Source organism: Vidua chalybeata, chromosome 4 (genome assembly GCF_026979565.1).
Source record: "Vidua chalybeata isolate OUT-0048 chromosome 4, bVidCha1 merged haplotype, whole genome shotgun sequence".
In the NCBI taxonomy this organism is placed as follows: Eukaryota; Metazoa; Chordata; class Aves; order Passeriformes; family Viduidae; genus Vidua; species Vidua chalybeata.
This window is the reverse complement of record NC_071533.1, coordinates 21,422,471-21,443,718: the sequence shown is the minus strand read 5'-3', so window position 1 is coordinate 21,443,718 and position 21,248 is coordinate 21,422,471. Positions and strand designations below refer to the sequence as shown.

Sequence of the window (21,248 nt, the reverse complement as noted above, 5' to 3'; positions counted from 1 at the left end):
TAGGCCTTGACCCAAAAAAATGTTCTAGTCACTTGTGGAAGGGGAAAAAGGCATTAATAAGACTTGCTTTTAAACAGATTAATTAAACAAAACAAAGAAGAAATAGAAGGGTGACATAAAGCTGGAAAAAGTCTTTGTCAAGCCACATAATTAACATCTAATAAGTTTTCTTAAATGCTGTAAATCAAGACAGACTATAGGCTATAGCAGCATATATGACATTTAACTCCATAGACTTTGCCAAACCACTTACATATTTTTTATATCCGCCAAACCACTGTTAGCATGATAATCACTTCTCTTTAAAAAAAGAAGAAGCTATCTTACCTTTGCAGAGTCATGTTCAAATTGCCTGTACATGCCTTGATCTTGTTTTGTGCTTCTAGATGAGTCATCCCATCCGTGCTTATCCCATCAATGGTGAGAACCACATCACCAATCCCCACATGTGCCTGGGCTGCCTTGCCACCATCATTAAGCTGAAACATTGCAAGAATGGTAAATGAGAAACTTGGACGGTTTATGTTTATTGAACACAAAATCACAATATTTTATTCACAGTGCTGTTTCATGGAAAGAGAAAAAAACAAGACATCTTTTCTCATTTGTGAGTCCTGTGAAAATTGCTGCAATACCTATAGGTAATTCATTCTTATTTCACTTCAATGACAGGAAAGAACTGCACAGTATAGCCTGTTTTTCAAAATCAAGCTCCACTTCTACTTTACTGGCTGGAAGCTATGGACATTCACGAAGAGGCACAAGCAGGGACAGGCACTCAGTTTCCTGCACTCCAAGTTCCAGCCACCTTTCTCTTCATACATGAAATTTTTCTCACAAAAGGAGCTATAAACCAGCTTTTTCCACTCTAAAGTTTCCACTTAAAAATCTCTTCAAAGTTCATTTATTTGCCAATGACTGGTCATGTGCAGAGAAGACTCTGTTAATAGTGAAACTGACTTTTCCCCAGCTACAGCTACTAGAAAGTCAAAAGTTCAACATCACAGACAGGCTGCTTGCAGGACATTGTTTTGCCTTTCTCTCACAAGGTTTACAGGCCCCAATGACCTTCAGTATATTCAGATCAGGATAAGAAAAGCCTCTTGAGAAGTCTAACTCTTTGATCAAGGCCACTGCCAAAGTTCAGTTCAACTGCCTTTGGTCCACTTGAATGAAACAATATTGCAACAGAAACCCCTGTAAAGTTTTTACACTATTGGCCCCAACAGAACAATAAATCAATCTTTTCACCTGATGCAACTGAATTTCAACTACCTTCATTCCCAAGAACAGAAACAGAAATTAACACATAGTAAAATCTATGCACTGATTTATATCCCTGATCATCAATCTTCTAATTATTTTATAGCAGGCTGAAAAAATATCCTGAACGGTGTAAATTCCCTCTATGTTTCCAAAAGTATCTCCTATATTACAGCAGAAATGTAGTAGCTGCTGGTGCTGTGCATGCAAAACCTCACAACTCTGTCCTCTGCCTGCAAGCATGAGTCTGTTCCTTAAAGAAATCACTACTTTTAGGGAAGTGCTGCAAACAGTAGAATTACTTTATCTTCATTTCCAAAAGTAGAATTCACCTTGAACCAAAATGGTGTTTTAGCACATGACTTGAGAGCTGGTGATATTCAGCCATGGTGAAAAGGTGGCTCAGGGGAGACCTCATCCCTCTCCACAACTGCCTGAAAAGAGGGTGTAGAGACATGGGGGTCAGTCTCTTCTCCCAGCTAACAAGTTTCAGGATGAGAGCAAACTCATGTCATAATATAGGAGGTTTAGTTTGGATACTAGGAAAAATTTCTTCATGGAAAGCATTGTCAAGCACTGGAACAGGCTTTCCCAGGAAAACAGTAGAATCACCATCCCTAGAAGTGCTCAAAATATGCATGGATAAGGCACCTGAGGACATGGTTTAGTGGTTAACATGGTGGTGCTGCTATCTTGACAGTTGGAGGTGGTGACCCTTAGAGGTCTTTTCCAACCTTGACAATTCTATGATTCTACGACTTTTCAAAGGTACGCCAAAGGAAGGTTTTCATCTCCTTTGTTTTTTAACTGCCCCTGTTTTAGTTCATGCAGTAGGGACCAAGAAGTTTTGGTTCTTTGTTACTTTACAAAGTACAGCCACCAGTCTACACATCATTCACTTCAACAGGAGAAGTGAGGTTATGTCTTGAAAACGGTCTGTGGGTAAAGAGATAATAATGCATGAAATATGAGGGGCTCAATCTCTGCATTTGTGTAGGGTAAACCTGTGGAAGGTGTCCCATCAGCCTGTCTGATATGGTTAAGGCTTTCCTAAAATCCAAGCAACCAGAAATACATGACAGCTGCGACGTGTATTGGATGGCATCTGAAGACAAATACTTTATCTTAGAAAAAACATTGTGTAATGTTGCAAGACGTATGCAAATGCAAAACTCCAAAAATATTGCCATTTGACAATATATAGACTAAACCCAAGAAAATTCACATGCTATCACTGCTGGCATTTTTCAACATCAATTCCATACTTGCTGATTGCAGTAGCAATCCTGAGCAGATAAAAAACAGAGAAAATTTTCAACAAAATCAGAAAAATTCTCCCATTTGATGTTAAACCGGTGAAGGAAGAGGCCTGTGATCAAGGATATCTTGACATGTCTGAAGATATGTCATATCTTCAGATGCAAAATAGCAGCCAGGCCCTCAGCACTACAAATCAACACAGCTATTTTAGCCAGAGTTGAAACCAGAGAGTGCTAACAAGGAAAAGTCAGCAGAGCAAGGAAATAAAGTAAGAGGAAAAGGAAAAAGGAGACACCCTGATTTCAGAAAAACTATTTGACTTGCCAAAGTCATAAGAATTTCAAGTCGTATTGTGAATCCTTTTACAAAAGGCTTCAACAAAAAAGCCAAAAGTCCTCCAAAATTGGGTGTTCATACCCAAATTGTGAGTTAAGAGGCCTGATTACTATAAAACACCAATCAGGGAAGCTCACAAGCATATAGAAAGCTATGACCAATATAGCTATTTATAGGAAAGCTCCTCAAACCTTTGGGTGAGGGGTGGGACCTGCCATAAACAGATCCTGCCATAAACCGATATGTTATAGCACGCTGACATTTGCCATCAAGGTCTGGAAAAGGGAAAGGAACGTAAGGGTGCTAAAAGCTAAAGGTCAAATGGATCACTGTGATTTGTCAATAAAATTTAGCTTTCTCAGAACGTGTGCAAATGCACATGATGCTGACATGTTGTAATTTGTGATGAAAAAAGAAAAAAGCAACCTACACACTGCTCAGGACTAAGACTTCAAAGCCAGCTTCAGGATAACTATTTTCATGGAAGGGTGGGTGGCCTTACCATTCCTGGGCATGTAAATGAAAACAAATTCCTTAATTAAAAAAAAAAAAAAAAAAAAAAAAAAAAAAAGCCAAATATTTTCTGTTTAATTCTAGTGGCCAACACACAACAACCTACAACCAAGCACCTGACTTTCAAGAGGTCATTCTTAAACTGTTGCCTAAGAGGATGAAACTCTTTGCAAGTGCATGTGGGAGACCACTGTAAAATCATTTCAGTAAAATCCCAGGATGAAATTCCCTAAAAATAGGTCCTGAGAAGTGTGAAGAGTCCCTAGCTATGTCCATGGGTCCTGCTGTACAGACAGAGAACTCATTATGTCTAAGAGGTGAAGCTGTCAGAGACTTATCAAAGCAAATTACTGGACAAGAGTGTGAATAACTGCACACACAGAGGGATGCCAGAGTAATCTCCTTATCAAGACGGAGTGGATAAGACTTCTAAGTAACACCTACTGATTCTGAATAAGAGAGCTGAGTCACTAAGCAGGAGAGGTGAGGTTGATACTCCTAGGAAATCTCAGCCAGAGAGTGAGTATTCCCTGAAAGTACTGGTCAGCTGTTGCAGTACAAGCTGATTTCTACTGAGCATTAATCCGGTTATAAATAAGAAACCCAGCCCAGTTCACTAAACCAGCCTCTGGGCTGACTGACAGAGGTTTCAACCAATAACGTCTCTCCTAAAGTACAAGCATTTCACTAGTTCAGAGTCTAAGTGGCGTAAAGATTAGACCAGGGGCTGTCTAAACCTGAGGCATTAGAACTGCCTATAAAAGTAAGCGCCAAACAGTAAATCACACTGTTTTGCTGATGACCAAACAAAGTCTGCTGAGTGGGCTGTCTCACACGCTTGACCATCGTTCATATCAGTCATTAACCCCGGCTTCCGAACCACCTGTATTGAAGTGGGACTGAAGCTGCAAGCGCAGTTTTACCACCAGTGCAAGAGGAATATTATCACAACTATATAAAAAAAGAAAACATCTACACTGAACACAGCAGGAGGAATTTGAGCATTTGAAATAATTAAGGATCTTTTTCAGATTGCAGACCCTGCGAACCTCCCTTTTGACACTTCTTCGAGGCCAAACCATACATTACCACTACAAACACTAAATTGTAATACATAATGAAGATTACATATGCCAAATTGTGTACACATTCGACCCAAAACTGCATAGATAGTCCGATTAGCTGACTCCGTTCCGGCCTCCACCTGTAACCCAGTCCGGGTTTTCTCTTTTGCCGACTCCATTCCGGACTTCCATTCTGAAAGCCGGTCCGCGTTTTCCCTTCTGTGCCCATATTTCTTGTCGCAATGGAAATAAACTCCATTTATTTTTTTTTCCACTCAGATTTAAAAAATATTCAGCAGATACAGAAGATTTATAAATAATATTTGAAGATTATATATTATCACCTACAGATTTATATCATCGCTACTTCTGTACCACTTTTTTTTTTTTTTTTTTTTTTTTTTTTTTTTTGGTCCTGTATAAGTGATTTTTTTTCTTACAGTGCAAATTGAACCTTAGGAACATTATCCTGCATTAGTCACCCATAAAGCACAGAGTTATCTGGCAAAAACGGTGATCCTGAACATATCTTTATTAAATGTGCTTGTACCACCATATGGAAACAATGCAAGAGGAGAAGAGTATAGCAGTAAAATATGGAGAAGAGTATAGCAATAAAATTACAAAACTGGGTATCCAATAATCCAACTAACCTCTAAGCACCACAAATATTCTTCAAATCCTTGATGGATCTGTTTTAATTCTGTATTTATAGTATGAGGTAGGTTTTAAAAGTCAATCATGAATTAGAGCTACAAAACAGCAGACTTTTTTTCCTTGATGTAACACCACATATTTTAAAGCTACAGAATTGCCAAACCAGGAATGTTTCCTCCTACTTAATTCCGTGTCTCTCTACTCTGCAAAACTCATTTGGAGACTGAAGGGGAGGCAAGCAGGAGAGACATTTCATGACCAGGCACCTGCTGAGGCCACTCATTCCCACAGCCCCCGGCAGGAAACCTCTGCCCCTCCGCAGCGATCAGCTACATGAATGAAAGCCAAAAACCAGCCTGTGCCATGAAGGGATACACGGGACCCTTTTTAACAAACATAAGTGAAATCACCCATCTAATGTTAGATTTCAGTTTTCTTCAGGAAAAAAAAAAACTGAAAAAATTAAGAAAAGATTGTTGTTCTAGTGGTTCTCAACATCAGAATTCCAAAAGCACAAATATTGTCCAAAACCATGTTCCAAATGGAGACAGAACAAAAATAAAGCAGTTCTTGATCCAGGATGGACTTCAAAATCAAGGTATAAAAAGTAATTTCAGCATAGTTCTATAACTCAGGTTTTGAAATGCAAACAGCCCAGAATACCCTGGAATACAATTGTTTTATTGAGCTAAATTTTAGCCAGCACACTTTTTTGTTTTGCAATAACCAATAGCTTTTTTACCTTTACTCTTAAGCTTCAATTAGATATTTTGAACGAGTCTTTCCAGGGCAATTGAAAGTATGCACACATAAGTGCATCTATCTCTGAATCAATGTAATTTGCAACCTAATTCATTTCTATTTAACACATAACCCCTATTTCTCCCTCATGTGACTAAGAAGAAAACTTGACATGCAACTCTTCTTTGAGCTGTCATTATTTTGCTTTTATGTAGTAATAAATGAACTACTTAAATTGCAGTCACTCATAAGACAAAGGTCTATTGACTAAAGATGGAGGCTGCATTCTGTGTTTTCCAAACTGCTTGCCATGAATCCATCCTAGCTGCAACCACGTTGTATGATGGTACATCACAGTGACTTTCCCAAATATACTGTTTTATACTCTGACTGTAAATAATGTTCTCCCATTGCACAAACATCCTTCAGTGTCATCTGCTACTTTCCCTGAGAATGTAACTAACTCATTGATCCTGATTTAAAACTCCCTGGGCTAGCTGATATCCCTCCAGCTTGATTTTTACCTCTCAAGCATTTGATCCATAGTTGGCTGTAGCAATTCAGTTTAAAGTTATGAATAACCAAAGCAGAAAGCAACCAGACAATGATCTTTGTGTCATTACTGCTCCAGCTTCTCTTTTAGTCTACATTTTTCCCTATAATAAAGTATATTAAATAAGTCAAAAGCCAAAACACAACATACTCATTTAGAGAAAGAACATTACAAAATAACTTTGCAGCATCACAACACAAGCAAGGGGGCAAACTCTTTTATCAAACAACATTCTGCCTTTTCAAACCACAGGGCTTTATCTCCTTGCTACAATATACTTCATGCTAATATTTGCACGCATTACCTGTTACTACTTTGTTTATCCCTAGCTTTGTTTCACCTGACCAAAATATCACCTTGCACTGATAATCAGTATTTTAACTGCTACCTCACAAACACAGAGCTAAAAGTAAGCTAGAAGCGCCCCTTGGGTGAATTAATGAAAGAGAGGAACAGAAGCTCACTCCAAAATGCAATCGGGGGACACACCAATGCTCTGTAGCAGCACCAACTCCATCACAAAAATTGCACACATGACCTGACTCCTGTTCTCCCAGGACCTCACAACCCACAGAGCCTGAGCATGGAACACTCAGGGCCAACACTGACCACCACAAGCACAAACAGGGTAATGCAGTGCTCCAGCATGATACACCTAATGGAATGGCTCACCAAAGCTCTTCCTCACCTGCTTCCCCAATGGGAAGGAAGCAAAAACCTACACTCCTGACTCCTGGCATGTCTGGGACACTTGAGGTCCAGCTTAAAACTTCTGCATGAGGGAAAAAAAAAAAAAAAAAACGCATCAGAGCACCTGCTCTTTGTGGCAAATAAGCTTCCTCTGTACTCAATGGAAACCGAGAGCTGTATCGTGTTCCTCAAGCCTTTACTACAGCAATACTATTCACATAGCCAACAGATTAGCCGGCCAGCTTTGATAGTCGCTTCCAAATCAAGAACACACATGCCAGTTTTAAAGTCCAGATCAAATTTATACAGCTGAGTTATAAGAACTCTAACGCAGGGTTTGCTGTGGAAAGCACTGACACAAACAGCTATAAAAAGGGGTTATGCGACAGTCCTTTAAATAAGCTAAAGCTTTTCCCCAAAGCAAGGATCAAAAGTTAGCTTAGGTCAGAAAACCTGTCTGATTACCAGAGTACTTTGCTATGTATCACCACTATGAAACCCTGCCCCTCACCTCACTCCATGTGGCTGTACTCTCACTTGCTACATTTTCATTTCCCTCCTTTTTCTCCCTATAACTTTAAAGGTGTTTTCAGACTGATTATAAAGCTGTAACCGAAGGCATGCACCGCACAACCATTAAATAACCATTAAAGATAATGTATAAGGAAAAAAAGTGTAAGACAAAGCCTAACCATTCTTCTTGGTCCAGCTGTGGACCCCAATAGCAGGTTGCATCCCAGTCCTGGTGAGAGGGCTGCCCTTGCCTCCTGGCCTGTCCTCCCAGGTTCCCCAGGTCTGCTCCATCCCTTTCCCTCCATACACAGTTCCACTGCTGTGATGCACCAGTGACTCGATTGAAGTGGACCCAAACCACCCCTTTCACTCATTACAGCCCAAGGGAAAATGGGGAGAGCCCACAGGCATCCATTCATTTTGTCAGCAAGGAACCACAAAACCATCTCTCACATTTCATTGTCAGTTCTGACAGCAGTAACCCCAACAGCAACATATGTTTTAACATGATTGAGTTGTGTATACCTATAGTCCCACAATCAGAAATTATGTCAAAGAAAAATGAACACAGTTTGAGTTTTCCCTCTAAGCAAACATGGCTGAGCATGCCTGTGGGTTCATATTCCAGGAAAAAGATAAATGGTTTCAACCCTCTCTTTTTTCCTTAAAATTTTTCTCTTGCTGTATTACAACCTTTAATATTTATCTACTGTCTTCCACAAAAACAAATAAAAAAGCAGCAAATAAAACCAAACTACTTTGGTTTTGACACTTTAAATGATGTGTTGCACGCACAAATCACTCATTCTATCCATCCATGCATGCACTAAATGTGGAGCTATGCATCTACAGAGGAGCATGAGAAGATGTTCACCACTTAAAACAGGAGAGGCACCACATAGCTTAGATCACTCTTACACACGATTGGGTTGATGCAGAAAAGGATACAAAAATATACATTAGGTTTACAAAGCAGAGTAACCGCACCATGTGCAAGCCTTTTGAACATGTGCTCTTTTATTTTTCAATCACTTAACACCAAACAAATGAACCTGAATGCCAGTAGCAGCTCTCAGCTTCCCTCTCTTACCCCAGAACAGCAGGAACAGTTTCTACATGCCAATGCCAGAAGGATTATTAACTGGTGCCACCTCTCACATGTCATGGCTCGACTGATCATGGATTCCTTGCAGCTCTGCTCTTCCACGAGCAAGAACCTTTGCTACCTCTCCTTCCTCCCTTATGACAATCCAACTGCTGAGGGAGGCAAGGAAGCAGAAACAATTTCAGAAAAGGTACCTTCAGCTTTCATTTTTGACAGAATGCCACTATCTTGTGATTACTGCAAGTCCAGTAGCAGTTATTAGAAAGTACAGTCTCTGCTTTTGACCTTGCTGGTGTTAAAAGGAAGTACCTAATTACATACAGTAATCAATTCTGGGACAACTCATGTCTTTAACATATAGATCAAACATTTTATCCAGGTACTAACACACAAGTTAAAATGTGGAAACACCAACTGGAATTCAAAGGATTACTAAAATGAGGGAGAAGTCACACTCATATCAAAGAGGGATAAAGAAACTATTCTGTTCAAGTGTAGCTCTGTTGGTATGTAACAAGTCTAAGCATCTGGTCTTGCTCTTCCAAGCCACTAGCATTCAGGAGAACAGACATGAAAAGATTGCCACCAAGATAGGATGGGCAATAACTTCTTGACTAACAAAATATAACTAATGCTCGGATTTGGAGAAGAAATCATGTCACAATGCCAAAAAACAAGTTGCCAAAAGGACTAAGGCAAAATAATTCAGACATTGTGACTAGAATCTTATTTGCTGGAAGCACATGGGTAATTCCAAAAAAACTTTTGAAAAATACTTTTGAAACATTTGAGTGATGGAAAACCATTTACAGTCATGTGCCAAAATGTCTGAAGACATTTAAGGCCCTATCCTCCTTGAGAAAATGCTTAGCTTTCACTAAGCATTCTCTCAAGGACCTCAGTTGTGTTCTCATGCTGCCAGCATGCCTTAAGAGCCCTATTTATTTTAACTGGCTGTCTTCCCTCTGATGAGTATTCGTCTGTTCAGAGAGTTTACAGAACTGATCCAGGTTCCTCCCTGGGAAACTATATGCCAGTGGGTAAAAAATACTGCCTACTTAATTTCTCAGAGAGACAGACAGAGAAAATGGAAAGAAAATGTAGCTAGAAACACAACACAAACTTTGTATGGCTGCTTTAGCTTTTGGGAGCTGCATATCTCTTCTCCACTAGTGGTTAGTTTTTTGGGGTTTGGGGGTTTTTTTGAACAGCCAACACAAATTAACTCCACAACTAAAGCACATGATTTCTTAGGCCTGCCAAACAGGCAACCCCTCAGAAGCCACTTGATTTGTATCAGAACAGAAGCATCAAGCCTCTCTCATTTGGAGCAAACAGTTTGGAAACTTACTATGTTTTATTGCTGGGACCTCCTGAACAAAAAGCAAAGCAGAGTCAGTTTTCTCTAAAGCCACTTAAGTATGAAGCAACAAAAGGGACTGAAATGAGCTACTTCAAAAAAAATTAAGTCCCATCCTGTAAAGGCCACACATATGACTATGTCTGCAGAGTATAAAATCGTGTAGTTCCTCCCTTCCCAGACAGTGTTATGTTTATTCTTTTACAGATGATAAAATTAGTTCAACTGAACATCCATCTCCAAATATGGCCAAATATGTGCCATCTTGTTTCCATAAGGTTTTCATGGTCTACGATTTAACTCCTCCTAATGGGATATACCTTTTCTGCATCAAATGTGATGCAATCACCCCATGCTTGCCAGAACATCCAATTTAGAAATACAAACAGCACGATACATTAAACTGTGTAATTTAAAGATTTTTTTTTTTTTTTTCAGTACCTCCCCCAGGACAATGAGCCTTGTACATGGCAGCGGTGAGAAGGAAACACAACTAATGACACAATTCTACTCATGAAAGCAAAGCAGAGAATGAAGTGGGGAGCCAGTGGCAAGAAAATGCTACTACAAATTGAATCCCTCATGATACACCAGCCATTGCTTCACTTTCCCCCATCCAGAATCTAGGCATGCATAAACAAGCAGAAAACAACCTGCTTGCTTCAAAGAACTGAGATAATGTCAAGCTGCACCATATAAAGTAAGGAGAAAACAGAGGCAAGTTCAGACACTCCAAGAATTGGTTATTGGCACAAATTATCTGTCCAGAGAGGACAACTCACCTGAATGGCATCCCAAAGTGTCACTCTGCAAAAACTGTGTAAGTCCATCTCAAGGTGAAACCCAAGCCCAGCAAAAAGAGCCACCACACCCACTGAGCTAGCAGAAAAGGCTGGAGACTGAGCTGCACTTGTGCCAGCTCTCTGTTGAGCATGCAGTTCAGCACCAAGGAGGAAATACACAAGAAATGCATCAGAGTGCACGAACTCCTCCATGTTACATCAATAGGGGCTTCATATTTTAAGTATAAAGGCCCTAAGGCTTATGGCACCTCCCTTTGGTAACATTAAAGAAAAAGGCAATCTTAAACATGTGAAAGATGACAACTCATTTCAGAAAAATAAGCATGCTCTGAAGTGCACGCAAAGTAACAAATAAACTCATCATGGCTAATATGCTGAGAGTACCAAACCTCCACAAAAGCACATTTCTATATGTATGTGCCTTCATGCAGTAGAGAGAGAACTTCTTAGGATTTAGTCAAATGCAAACTTCTAGCACAAAGAAATAAAACAAAAAAAAAAACCAAAACATAGGAGACATTAGTGAGTCCTTGTGGGTATCTTGCCTTTTATACATCAAGGGAATATTATAGCAGTCATTTGTTTTAAGTCAGTCACACACTGGCTAAAACCCCAATTATTAAATATTGCAGAAAAAAGAGTCCAATAAAAAGTCCTCAGAAAACAAGAAACACATTTTAAAGCAATTGCATATTATTTAATAAATTCATACAGCTGTTTTTAGCTAAGACACATAAATCTTTATCATAAGCTAATAAAGCTTATGAGAACACATAATTTCAAATTTAATTTTCCATTTTGAAATTATTTATACATATATATACACATGCACACAATACACTGTTTTAGTTTGCTTGACTTCAGACATTACTATTATGTGATGTCTTTATACAGTTCCAGGTGTGGGGGTTTTGTGTATACATTTTTTAATGCATGTAAAACACTGAATATTTTACTATAGATAGTAGTATACATATATATTCTTTAAGAAAATATTTGTGTAGAAATATTTATTTTTACACACGCCTCTATATAAAACAAAAATGCATTTGTCCTCTGTGCTAGAGACCTGTGTGAGAAGACCACATGAAAATTAACAGTGGTTTTTTTTTTTTAGGCAGTGTACAACAAAAAGCAGTTGTCCAGAGCAAACAGGGCTAAAATTCAGCACAAATTTTATGACTACAAAATTAAGACCCTCATGTTACGTAAATTTTCCTTACCATTTAATTGCCAAATGCATTACAGACATGTAAGATTAAACATAAACCCATGCAAAACCTCCTTACTAAAGCTCCAGAAAGGAAAATGCTTGTGTACTTGTTGCAGCTGAGAACTTTGACAAAATTTCTTGCTGCTATATTTTAGCCATCCTCTGAGTTTTGCTGCTGAGAGTTGCACTGTAACTAATTATAGTAACCTAAAGTCTGAGTTATGCTGCAACATATTTTTTTCTTCCTTGGACATCTGGAGATCTGCAAGTTACACACACAGCTAAACAATGAATAAAGCTGGTTATCAAATAGCTGTGAAAAAACAATGAAGAAAACTCAACTCTTCAAATGTATTTCCTGCAACAGTCCACCACTTGCTCTCAGCTTGACACTGCGCAGTGGAATGTGTCCGGCCATTCAAAGTCTGGGCTTGCAGAGGAATCCTGTAAGCTTAAGCCTGTTCGCCAGGACAGCTCTCTGGTGTATTTTCTTTTATTTTCACTTCGTTTTTTTTCCCTCCTCCCTATTTGTATATATGTAGCCCTACACTGCCAAGCTAAAATCAGAGGACATTGCGAAGTTAAGACACAGAAAAAGAAATCCTCCCTATCCTAAGCAGAGTTTACAATTAATATTGTCACTTCTAAGGAAACAAACATTTAAATCATTTAGAGTCTTAAATATTGGGACTAAAACCAAGACTGATCTAGCATTCTGGAAAAAAAATCCTATATACACTGGTGGTTACAGGCAAAGGTCAGAAACAATTCCAAGTAAAACAACAAAACACAAAAACAGAGTATGCATTAATTCGTCCAACTTGATCCAAGATTGATGGTATGGAAAGCCTGCAGGTTTTTTCTTTCGTGATATTTTTGTTTGGTGGGTTTGGGTGTATTTTTTTATTTGTTGGTTCTTTTGTGGATTTTTTTTGGTGTGGGTTTTTTTGTTTTGGGGAGGGGGGGGTGGTGTTTTATGTTACTACTATTGCTGACAACTGTACAAAGTATTAACCCTTCATATAGGAGTCACAGGTTTCCATGTGATTTAAACCCTTCTCAACCTCTGAGATCCAGATACAGCCTCTTAAATGCCTTCAAAGCTAAAGAGTAAAAGGCTAACCAACACACAAGGAGAAGGCTTTTGAAAAACATGATCATACAGCTGACATATTAAGTCCATGAAACTTTTAAGGCACGTTATTTCAGGTTTTTTTCACTAAGTATTCAACAGCAACAACAACTTTTACTGTAGGAAGACTCCTGCTAGATTTCAAGTAATTTCTTGAAGTAAATATTACTTAAAGAATTGCTGGAAATAAGACACTGGAAGAGTTTTATAAAAAAGTAACAATGGGTACTTGCTTCTTTTTTCGTCTTGTTTTCTTGAATTCGACATCAACTATACCAAATTAAGAGAAAAGTTTCTGGTCCTTATAAATAGTGCTCTTTTTGACCAATATTTGGGTTACAGCCACGATGATTTGGTTTTTTTGTCTTGCCCTACTACCCTGATTGTTACTCCATTTTGTATACCTCAAGTTTGTGTAGGCCGCTCATGAGTAAGGCTCTAGTGAAAGCTGGTAGTGTGAGTGACAACCCATCCTTTGGCAGAAGAAAGGCAATTTCAAAACTAAAAGACATTCAGAATAAATAATATTGGATGTTCACTGCTGCAAGCTTATCCTCAGAAGAGATACTGCACATCAGTCCAAATCCAAGAAAAATTATGCCTCTCTAAAACAGTGAATATCTCTTCACTTACTGACTAAAAACAACAGGTGGGAATATCCAAGCAAAGCGAGTACTTGCTCCTTCCCCACAGCAGGATGCATCCATCAGATGTGACAAACCTTCAAACACACAATTCTACACACATCAGCATATAACTCACTTCAGTGAGACATAAACCTTAAGCAGCAGTGCATTAATGATTGCAAAACAGTTCCTCAAGACAAAAGAGATCAACTTTCAGCTGCAGAACTTGGCTTGGGGGAAAAGAACCCAACCAAGCAAAACTGCCCCCATATATTTAGGTGAGACAAAGAATGCAGACAGTTTCCAAAATCACTGAGGCTCTATCTTTAGTTTATGGAAGTGTTTTTAAAAAGGCAGAAATATCACAGTCCTGCCCATTCTCTCTCTCCCCAAACATCATCAGACAGGATAAGAAGGGTTATGCTGAGGCCATCACAGACTCAGGCTGGCCACCAGAACCAGAAGGGTCCAATGGCTTCCCACCCATGACCACGGTTCAAGGCACGCTTTATCAATCATCAAACAGCAACAGCACCCCTAGTCCTGCTCCGGCAGGTGGAAGGCAGTAGTAACAACACACATGGAAGCAGAAAGTGAGAGCAGTCAGTGACCTTTGGTGAGCAACATTCTCATGTCATATGACCTGGTGACATCAAGGAGTCACATCAGCCTGATCCAAAAATGCACTGTTTGCATATTTCCTGCCTATTTAACAAACCAATTCTAAGGGAAAACTTTCTCCTCATAAATACATAATTTTTGATTCAATCCTTTTCTAAAAGGAATTGTTCAAGGGAACAATGAAAATGCCACTGAAAGATCCAAGCTCTTCAAACAGCCATCTATCACATCTTTCTTGGATTTAACAACTTCAGACATTCCTCTCCGGCCACCTATTAGAAGGAATCAGATATCCTAAAATTACGTAACCTACCAGAGGCAGGTCCTGGATTTACAGCACACGTCCCTGAGTGGCTCTTCCAGACACTGAATGGTCTGGAAGCATTTCATGCTTCTCACTAGTGTTAAGTTACAGCCCGTACCCCTAATCCGCAAAAAAGTTTGATTTTCCAGGGAGCACAGGGGTGTTTTCCCTGTCCTCTAAGATGCTAGATTTAAGGAGCAATTTAGCACAATTATAGCCACGAAAATATGTTTAGGCATGCTGAGAATAAAGGGTCTTCATACCTTAAATAAAAACAAGAGCACACTGTGATCAGAATTTTGAATAATTAGCACCAAAATGGCTACAAAAAAGATTAAGACCTATCCCTACTTGAATTTGCTACTGAAATTATTTTAATATGTTTAAATTCTCACTTTAAAGTTTTGTTTCACTTACATAAAGCAACTCAAACAGACCTGGAACAATCAAATGCAAGCTAAATTTGTATTACTTTCATCAGGAGTCTTGCAGTTGGTTACATTGAGAAAAAAAATCCTCTACATGAAAGGCTTGCAACATAGTGGGAGACACCTTTTTTCCTCTTCTCTCCAGCTTTCCAGTAACACTGTCCTTTAACCTCTTGAGCACTAACTAGAGAAGGTTATAATAACTTTTTGCACACCACAGTATTCTGATCTCTGCACACTCTGCTACAAATCACCAACTCAATAGCCACACAAATGTGAGAACTGAAGGAGATGAGCATCTTGCACAACCTTTTCTTGACCCAAAACGAATAACACACTAATGAAGTTACTATTTAGAAATTCAAGATGGCTAATGTTTCAGCTTTGATACAATACAGCCTCTCTCAGGTGAGGTTTTGCAGTGCTTTTTGAGTATAGAGATGAAGAACAAAAGCCAAACCACACTAGCAAGAGGGAACAATAAGCATGACATAAGCAGAAATATGAATAAAGTTGGAGGCCTTGGAAGTAAAACATCTTCTCAGAAATATGCCCACTTATAAATGAGGTTAGGGAGGTTAGGGGAACAGCAGGTTAGTGTGGCTTTGTATGTTTCTCCATCCACATATGGACATCTGTGACCTGACAGGTCAAATGGAGACACTGAAGTTCCTTCTTACAATATGTGTATTATTCAAAAGCACGAACCGACAGAGCATTCGTGGCTGAAACGCAGTATTCGTTCCCTTACCACAAGAAAAATTCATGCAACTCACCATCTGTTCCAAGGAAACAATTTGAAAGAATAAGTCATTACAGAAATACGGAGGGCATGAGCTTGGGCATCCTCGATGAGACCGTGGTGCCAAACTGCAGATTGTTGCAGAGAACTCCAGCTGATGCAAAGTTTGGGCCAGATACTAGCAAGGGTAACAATATCCCCCTACAAATCTGATACTAACCAATTCATCTTGTACCTTAACCCTCTCCCCAGTGCAAGACCTCCCCAAAACCCTTCTATCTCACACCATAACCATGGGACAGGGACTGCTTTAAGAACTGGACTCCTAAGGAGTTCAATACAAAAGGCTCAGTATTCCCACCAATAAAAGGAGAAGCCAACATGCTCTCCTCCAGGGTCACACACTGAGTGCAGCATGTTGTCACACAGGTTCCCAAAGCCTAGGAAACAGTAGCATCCAAACCAGGACTTGTGGGTAGGCAAAGGGGAAAAAATCAGTGTCTTGTGTTTCCAAATGAATGCATGAACACATGATGATGGATATAGATATGGGCACTTGGGCACTCCTACTGGGATGCTAATTGACTGCAGCAGCAGTAACAGGGTCAGTCCCACCCTCTTGTCTGTGTGTTTCACTATCAGTGCTAACACAAGCAGTCACTTATGCAGCAATTAAATCCATCCCAAGGCGACAGGCCCTCCATCCCCTGAAGCCAAGAGCCCAGCCACTCCCAGTGTCTCTGGATATTTTTCCATCCCAGAGCACTCAACAGGACCTGTCTCCTATTTATGGGATCCTCTTACTAACATGAATTTCACCAAGTGTTTCATGGTTTCTGAAGTGCTTCTCCCATTAACTAAACAAACTAAATGTGCCAATGGAAGGACCAGCACTGAAAGCACTGTTTTTTGTAGCCATATTGAAGAGCATGATGAGACTAAACTGATGAAGAAATTAAATTCCAAGCCCTTCAGATGCCCAAGCAAATCAGTTCATTCCTTCAACCCACTGCACTTAACTGGAAGGAAGAAACTCAAGCCTTTGAGAATTGAAACTCAAGCCTTTGAAAGCATACAAAACTCAAGTAAAAATGATAGCAGCACAAGATGTGTACCAGGCTAGAGGCACATTTATTCTGCATTCCTACTAAACTGAGGAGGAGAAGAGAAAAAAAAAAATACAACTATTCTGCATAAATAAAACTTAAAGCAGAACATTATCTTTCTTTCTTCTTCCAGGCTAGTGCAAGCTACTAATACAAATAAAAAAAATAAAAGAAATACCAACTAGACATATAAAAATTCTGATGCAGCTTAAAGTTTGCATTCAAATGTCAGTGTGTGGAGTGATTAACCTGCCTGAGGTTACACCAGACCTCCCTGTTTGTCTGTCACCATCACATACACTTCCTAAACACTAACCACAGCACTCACTGAACATAAAATAGCTGTCATTCCTCCCCCTTTTGCAGAGAAGACACAAGCAGGCTGGTTTTCATCAACATAAGGATTACAAGGCTGATGTAGCAACTTAGCAGCAGAAGAGAAAGGTTGGAACAATAGTGATCAAGCACAATCTGATGAAGAACAAAATCATCTGTCGCATTCAAACACATCAAAGTGTGCTCATTACAACCTGGAGGAGAGACAGCAACACAGAGCCCTACATACAAAAAGGTGCACAAAAGATACAGAAAATGAAGGCATCAGAAGTAAATCATTCATGAAGCATTACTAGTCAGACATGCATAGATTTAGATTTATATCACTGAAGCTAACCCAGGTCAGCAACAAGTGATGGTTAACTTCTCAGCACGGGTGAGGAAACTCTCATGTCCCTGGGGCGGGATTACAACAAACCTCCCCAAAACAAAAGAAGAATGTGCTCTAACTTCCAATTTATATCATTAAACATGACACTTCAATAACATAATGCCCTGCAGTTACAGGTAGCTCTCCTGAAAAACACATTTAAAGGAGCACATATCCCTAACTGAAAAGCTGATAGTATTACCCACCGAAAATGAAAACAAAGTCTATTTCTGTGCTCTTTTAGCATACCATGTGATTGGATGAGCAGTGGCAGTAGCACAAAGTGGTACATGGGGTCAAGGGAATAGTAGAACTGAAGCAATGCAGACTTATGTCAGTGCTTCAGGCTGCGCCTTCCTACTCAAGGTTGCTGGAAATGGAGCTGAGGAGCTCCCAAACCATAAAGACCAAACCTGTGTTGTGAGAGGAAACAGCCCAAGACTGGAAAAGAATTTTTAGTGATGACGTAAGCCACATAAATACACATCACTGCAAAGGCAATTCCAGGCAAGGTCCTCTAAGTTTCTGAAATACACCAAATGAAGAAATTAGTACTAGTCTCAGGGCACACCAACCCTGTCCCTCAGTGAAAAGCATTTTGATTTCTTTTTCCAAAATATATTATCTTTTGGATCCACTGATGGAATTACAAATGGTTTAGTTCTGCATAAGTAAATATTTCTAAAGAGTATTTTTAAATTTGAAAAAGGATCCAATTAACACATTTTAGCACAGTTGCCCAAAAATCTAATCTTGGTCAAATGCTGTTTCCCCCATATATACCATCTACATTAGAAGTAAAAATAAAATCACTTTATCCTAATTTAGTCCTACTATAGGCATGAGGATGGTAAGTAACAGGAGTTAAATGGCTCATAGCCATGTCCGTCCAGAGAGATATGCCTTAGGAAGAGAGAGCTTTGTCTTCAGAGCTGTGAGTTTATTTTGGTTTAAAAATAAAAAGGCAACAAAAAAACCAATCCAAAACATCCCCCCCCCAAAAAAAAAAGGGAAAAAAAAACCAAAACAAAAAAAAACAAAACCAAACAAAAACCCATCCTCCACATCTGATTAAAAAAGAAATGGAAGAGCAAATGACAGAAAAGTCTCCAAAAGAGACACTGGTGCCCCAGAGCCTACGTGTTGAACAGTGCACTCCAAGCGTGGTGCGGGCTGCCCAGCAAGGGTCTAAACTTTCATCTGGCACTCAGGGGATGTGAATGCAAGTTATTTAAAACCACAGCACATCCAGCCAGCACGTCACTTTAATATTCTGCTATAGATTATGTTACTGCTATGCTTTATAATGAACCTTTGGCTTCATGTCCAGTTCTCTGGTGAAGCACAGCAGTGCCACAACTTTAGGGTTTTAAGAATTACAGGTTTTAAGAACTGCCAAATCCAGATGTGCAGCAGTATCCCAAAGGCAGTGAAAAAATGCCATAGGTTCTTGGAAAAGGGTCGTGCACTGAACAGAGATAAACAGGCTGAGTTTGCAACTGAGTTTAACTATGATCTCTGGTCTCCTCATCTGACTTACAGCTCAAATCTTCACTGTTTAAGTGTGAACCAAGGCCTTGTTTTAATGCAGAAATAAGAAAAGCATTCAGAAGTATCCACCTGAAGTCTGCTTAACAAAAAATGAAGGGTCTGGGTGGATTCCCAGGGCCGGGCTCAGCACGCAGTACAAGAAAGTGCAAAGAGGTCAGCAGAGGCAGGCAGGGGGCACAGGGTTGGGATGCAGCCCCAGCAGCACACACGTGATGTGACACTCTGGGACACAGACAGGTCAGGCGGGACAGGGACAGGCTGTGCCATAGCTGGGGCATTACCTGCACACATACTTCCCACTAAAGGGCAAGGCAAAAACGGAACAAAGCCTTGAAATATTTCAGACCCCTCCTCCTTCACAGGGCAGGTGACAAACGCTGTGCTTCCAGCAGATATGTGAAATGCAACTTTTCCTCTGGAAAGAATTCGAGACCTTTGCCACTTGTCTATCTTGACAGTGAAATTCATCCCTTCTACTTTGAGACCCCAATGAGGGAAGGGACTTGAAAACACACAAAAGGTTGGTTTTCACTTCAAATTCATGCACAATTTAGCAATCACTTTTTTTTTTTTTTTTTTTGGAGTGCTGCCAAGTAGCAAGTACCAAGTATGGTCAGGCCATAGCAAATTACTGCATGTACGAAGCTGCCCTACAGGACACAGCCCGAGCCACACCTTCCCCAGAAGGCACTAGTGCAGATCCTGCTTTTCACGGGAGCCAGTTTCTAATCCTGGATCGAGAGCTGTGGTGAGTGCTTGCAGACATTGAACCTATCCCAAACTGAACTGCAACACTCAGCTAAAATGTATAAATACATACCAATCCTGAAGATTTTGGTATTAGGGCTGTGCTGAAAAATGTTTAAAGCCATGACCCCTGCAGGTATTTTTTACCACCTCTGTGTCCGGGCTGGTATGCATCAATAAAAAGCTGGGCCTGGCATGACAGCTCTCCAGTGTCTGCTGGCAGCAGATCAGATTGTACTTTGAACAAAAAACCTAGTGTTGCAATATCTCCCTCCTCACCGTTCTGCAGCATTAAAATAAACCAGGCAGAGAGACATATACATGCGTATTTTTTGTCTACACTAAAAACTAATAAACATGAAAGCCTACTTATGTCAACATGACTCTGTTTATTTCCTGCAAGAATTTACAAATTGGCTTTTCAAGAGCTTCGACACATTCTTGACTAAAGAAAATAACACATTAAATCAAGTTTCAAAGTCCATTAATAACTCAAAATATCTTCTAGGGAGCACCAAAGTAAATTTTTCAGTAACTGCTGATGAGGAAGAACTTGCTGAGAGATATAATCTCATCCTCCCCTAAAAGGTGTGACTATTTGTGTTTAGATTCCTGCATTTTAAATTTTTGTTTGGTAGCCTGGCTCAAATAATCTAAGATTTTTTTTTTTTCTCCAATGCAAAAATATTTGAGTTCTCAGGAGAGCTGCAAGTCTTAGAAGAACTGGAAAAGAGAAGCAAATTACACTTTCATCAGCATTCAAGACCAGCAGCGAAATGGACGAGCAAGGCATTTTTGCAAGGAAAATACCACCTTCTTATTTTGGCTTCACTATAAAGGAAAAAAAGAAAAAAAAAATTGGTGGAGAGGAAAAGTCACAGAAGGTAATATCATTAAGGAGAGTGCTGGCAGGAGGTGACCACCCCAGACCAATGATGTGAATCCCAATACCCATATGTTTGAGTGTCCAAATTTTAGCATCTGCTTACATACTAAAGCACAATGGGCAAAGATGAATGGACTTTGCCCACAAACAACACAAAATTTCTCATGAACCCTGAAGAAATGTAAAATATTCACTCAACAGCCAAATTAGCTTTATGCTGTATTCTTAATTTGTTTGTAATTTTCCAAAGCCAAAGCGAACTAATAGAAGCAAGGAAAATTCTCTTGAAAACCAAGGTTTTAGTCAACATTTATGAAAATATTCATTT

General features: G+C 39.5%; 1 protein-coding gene across 5 annotated transcripts in view; it reads right to left on the bottom strand.

Annotated features, from left to right (window-relative positions):
• Window positions 1-21,248, bottom strand: part of PDLIM5 (PDZ and LIM domain 5) — a 125,931-nt gene that overhangs the window by 83,449 nt on the left and 21,234 nt on the right. For all 5 annotated transcript variants that reach the window (XM_053940846.1, XM_053940847.1, XM_053940848.1 and 2 more), the window contains exon 3: window positions 328-479. In XM_053940846.1, the coding sequence (XP_053796821.1) occupies window positions 328-479 (152 nt within the window). The remainder of the gene's footprint in view (window positions 1-327; window positions 480-21,248) is intronic.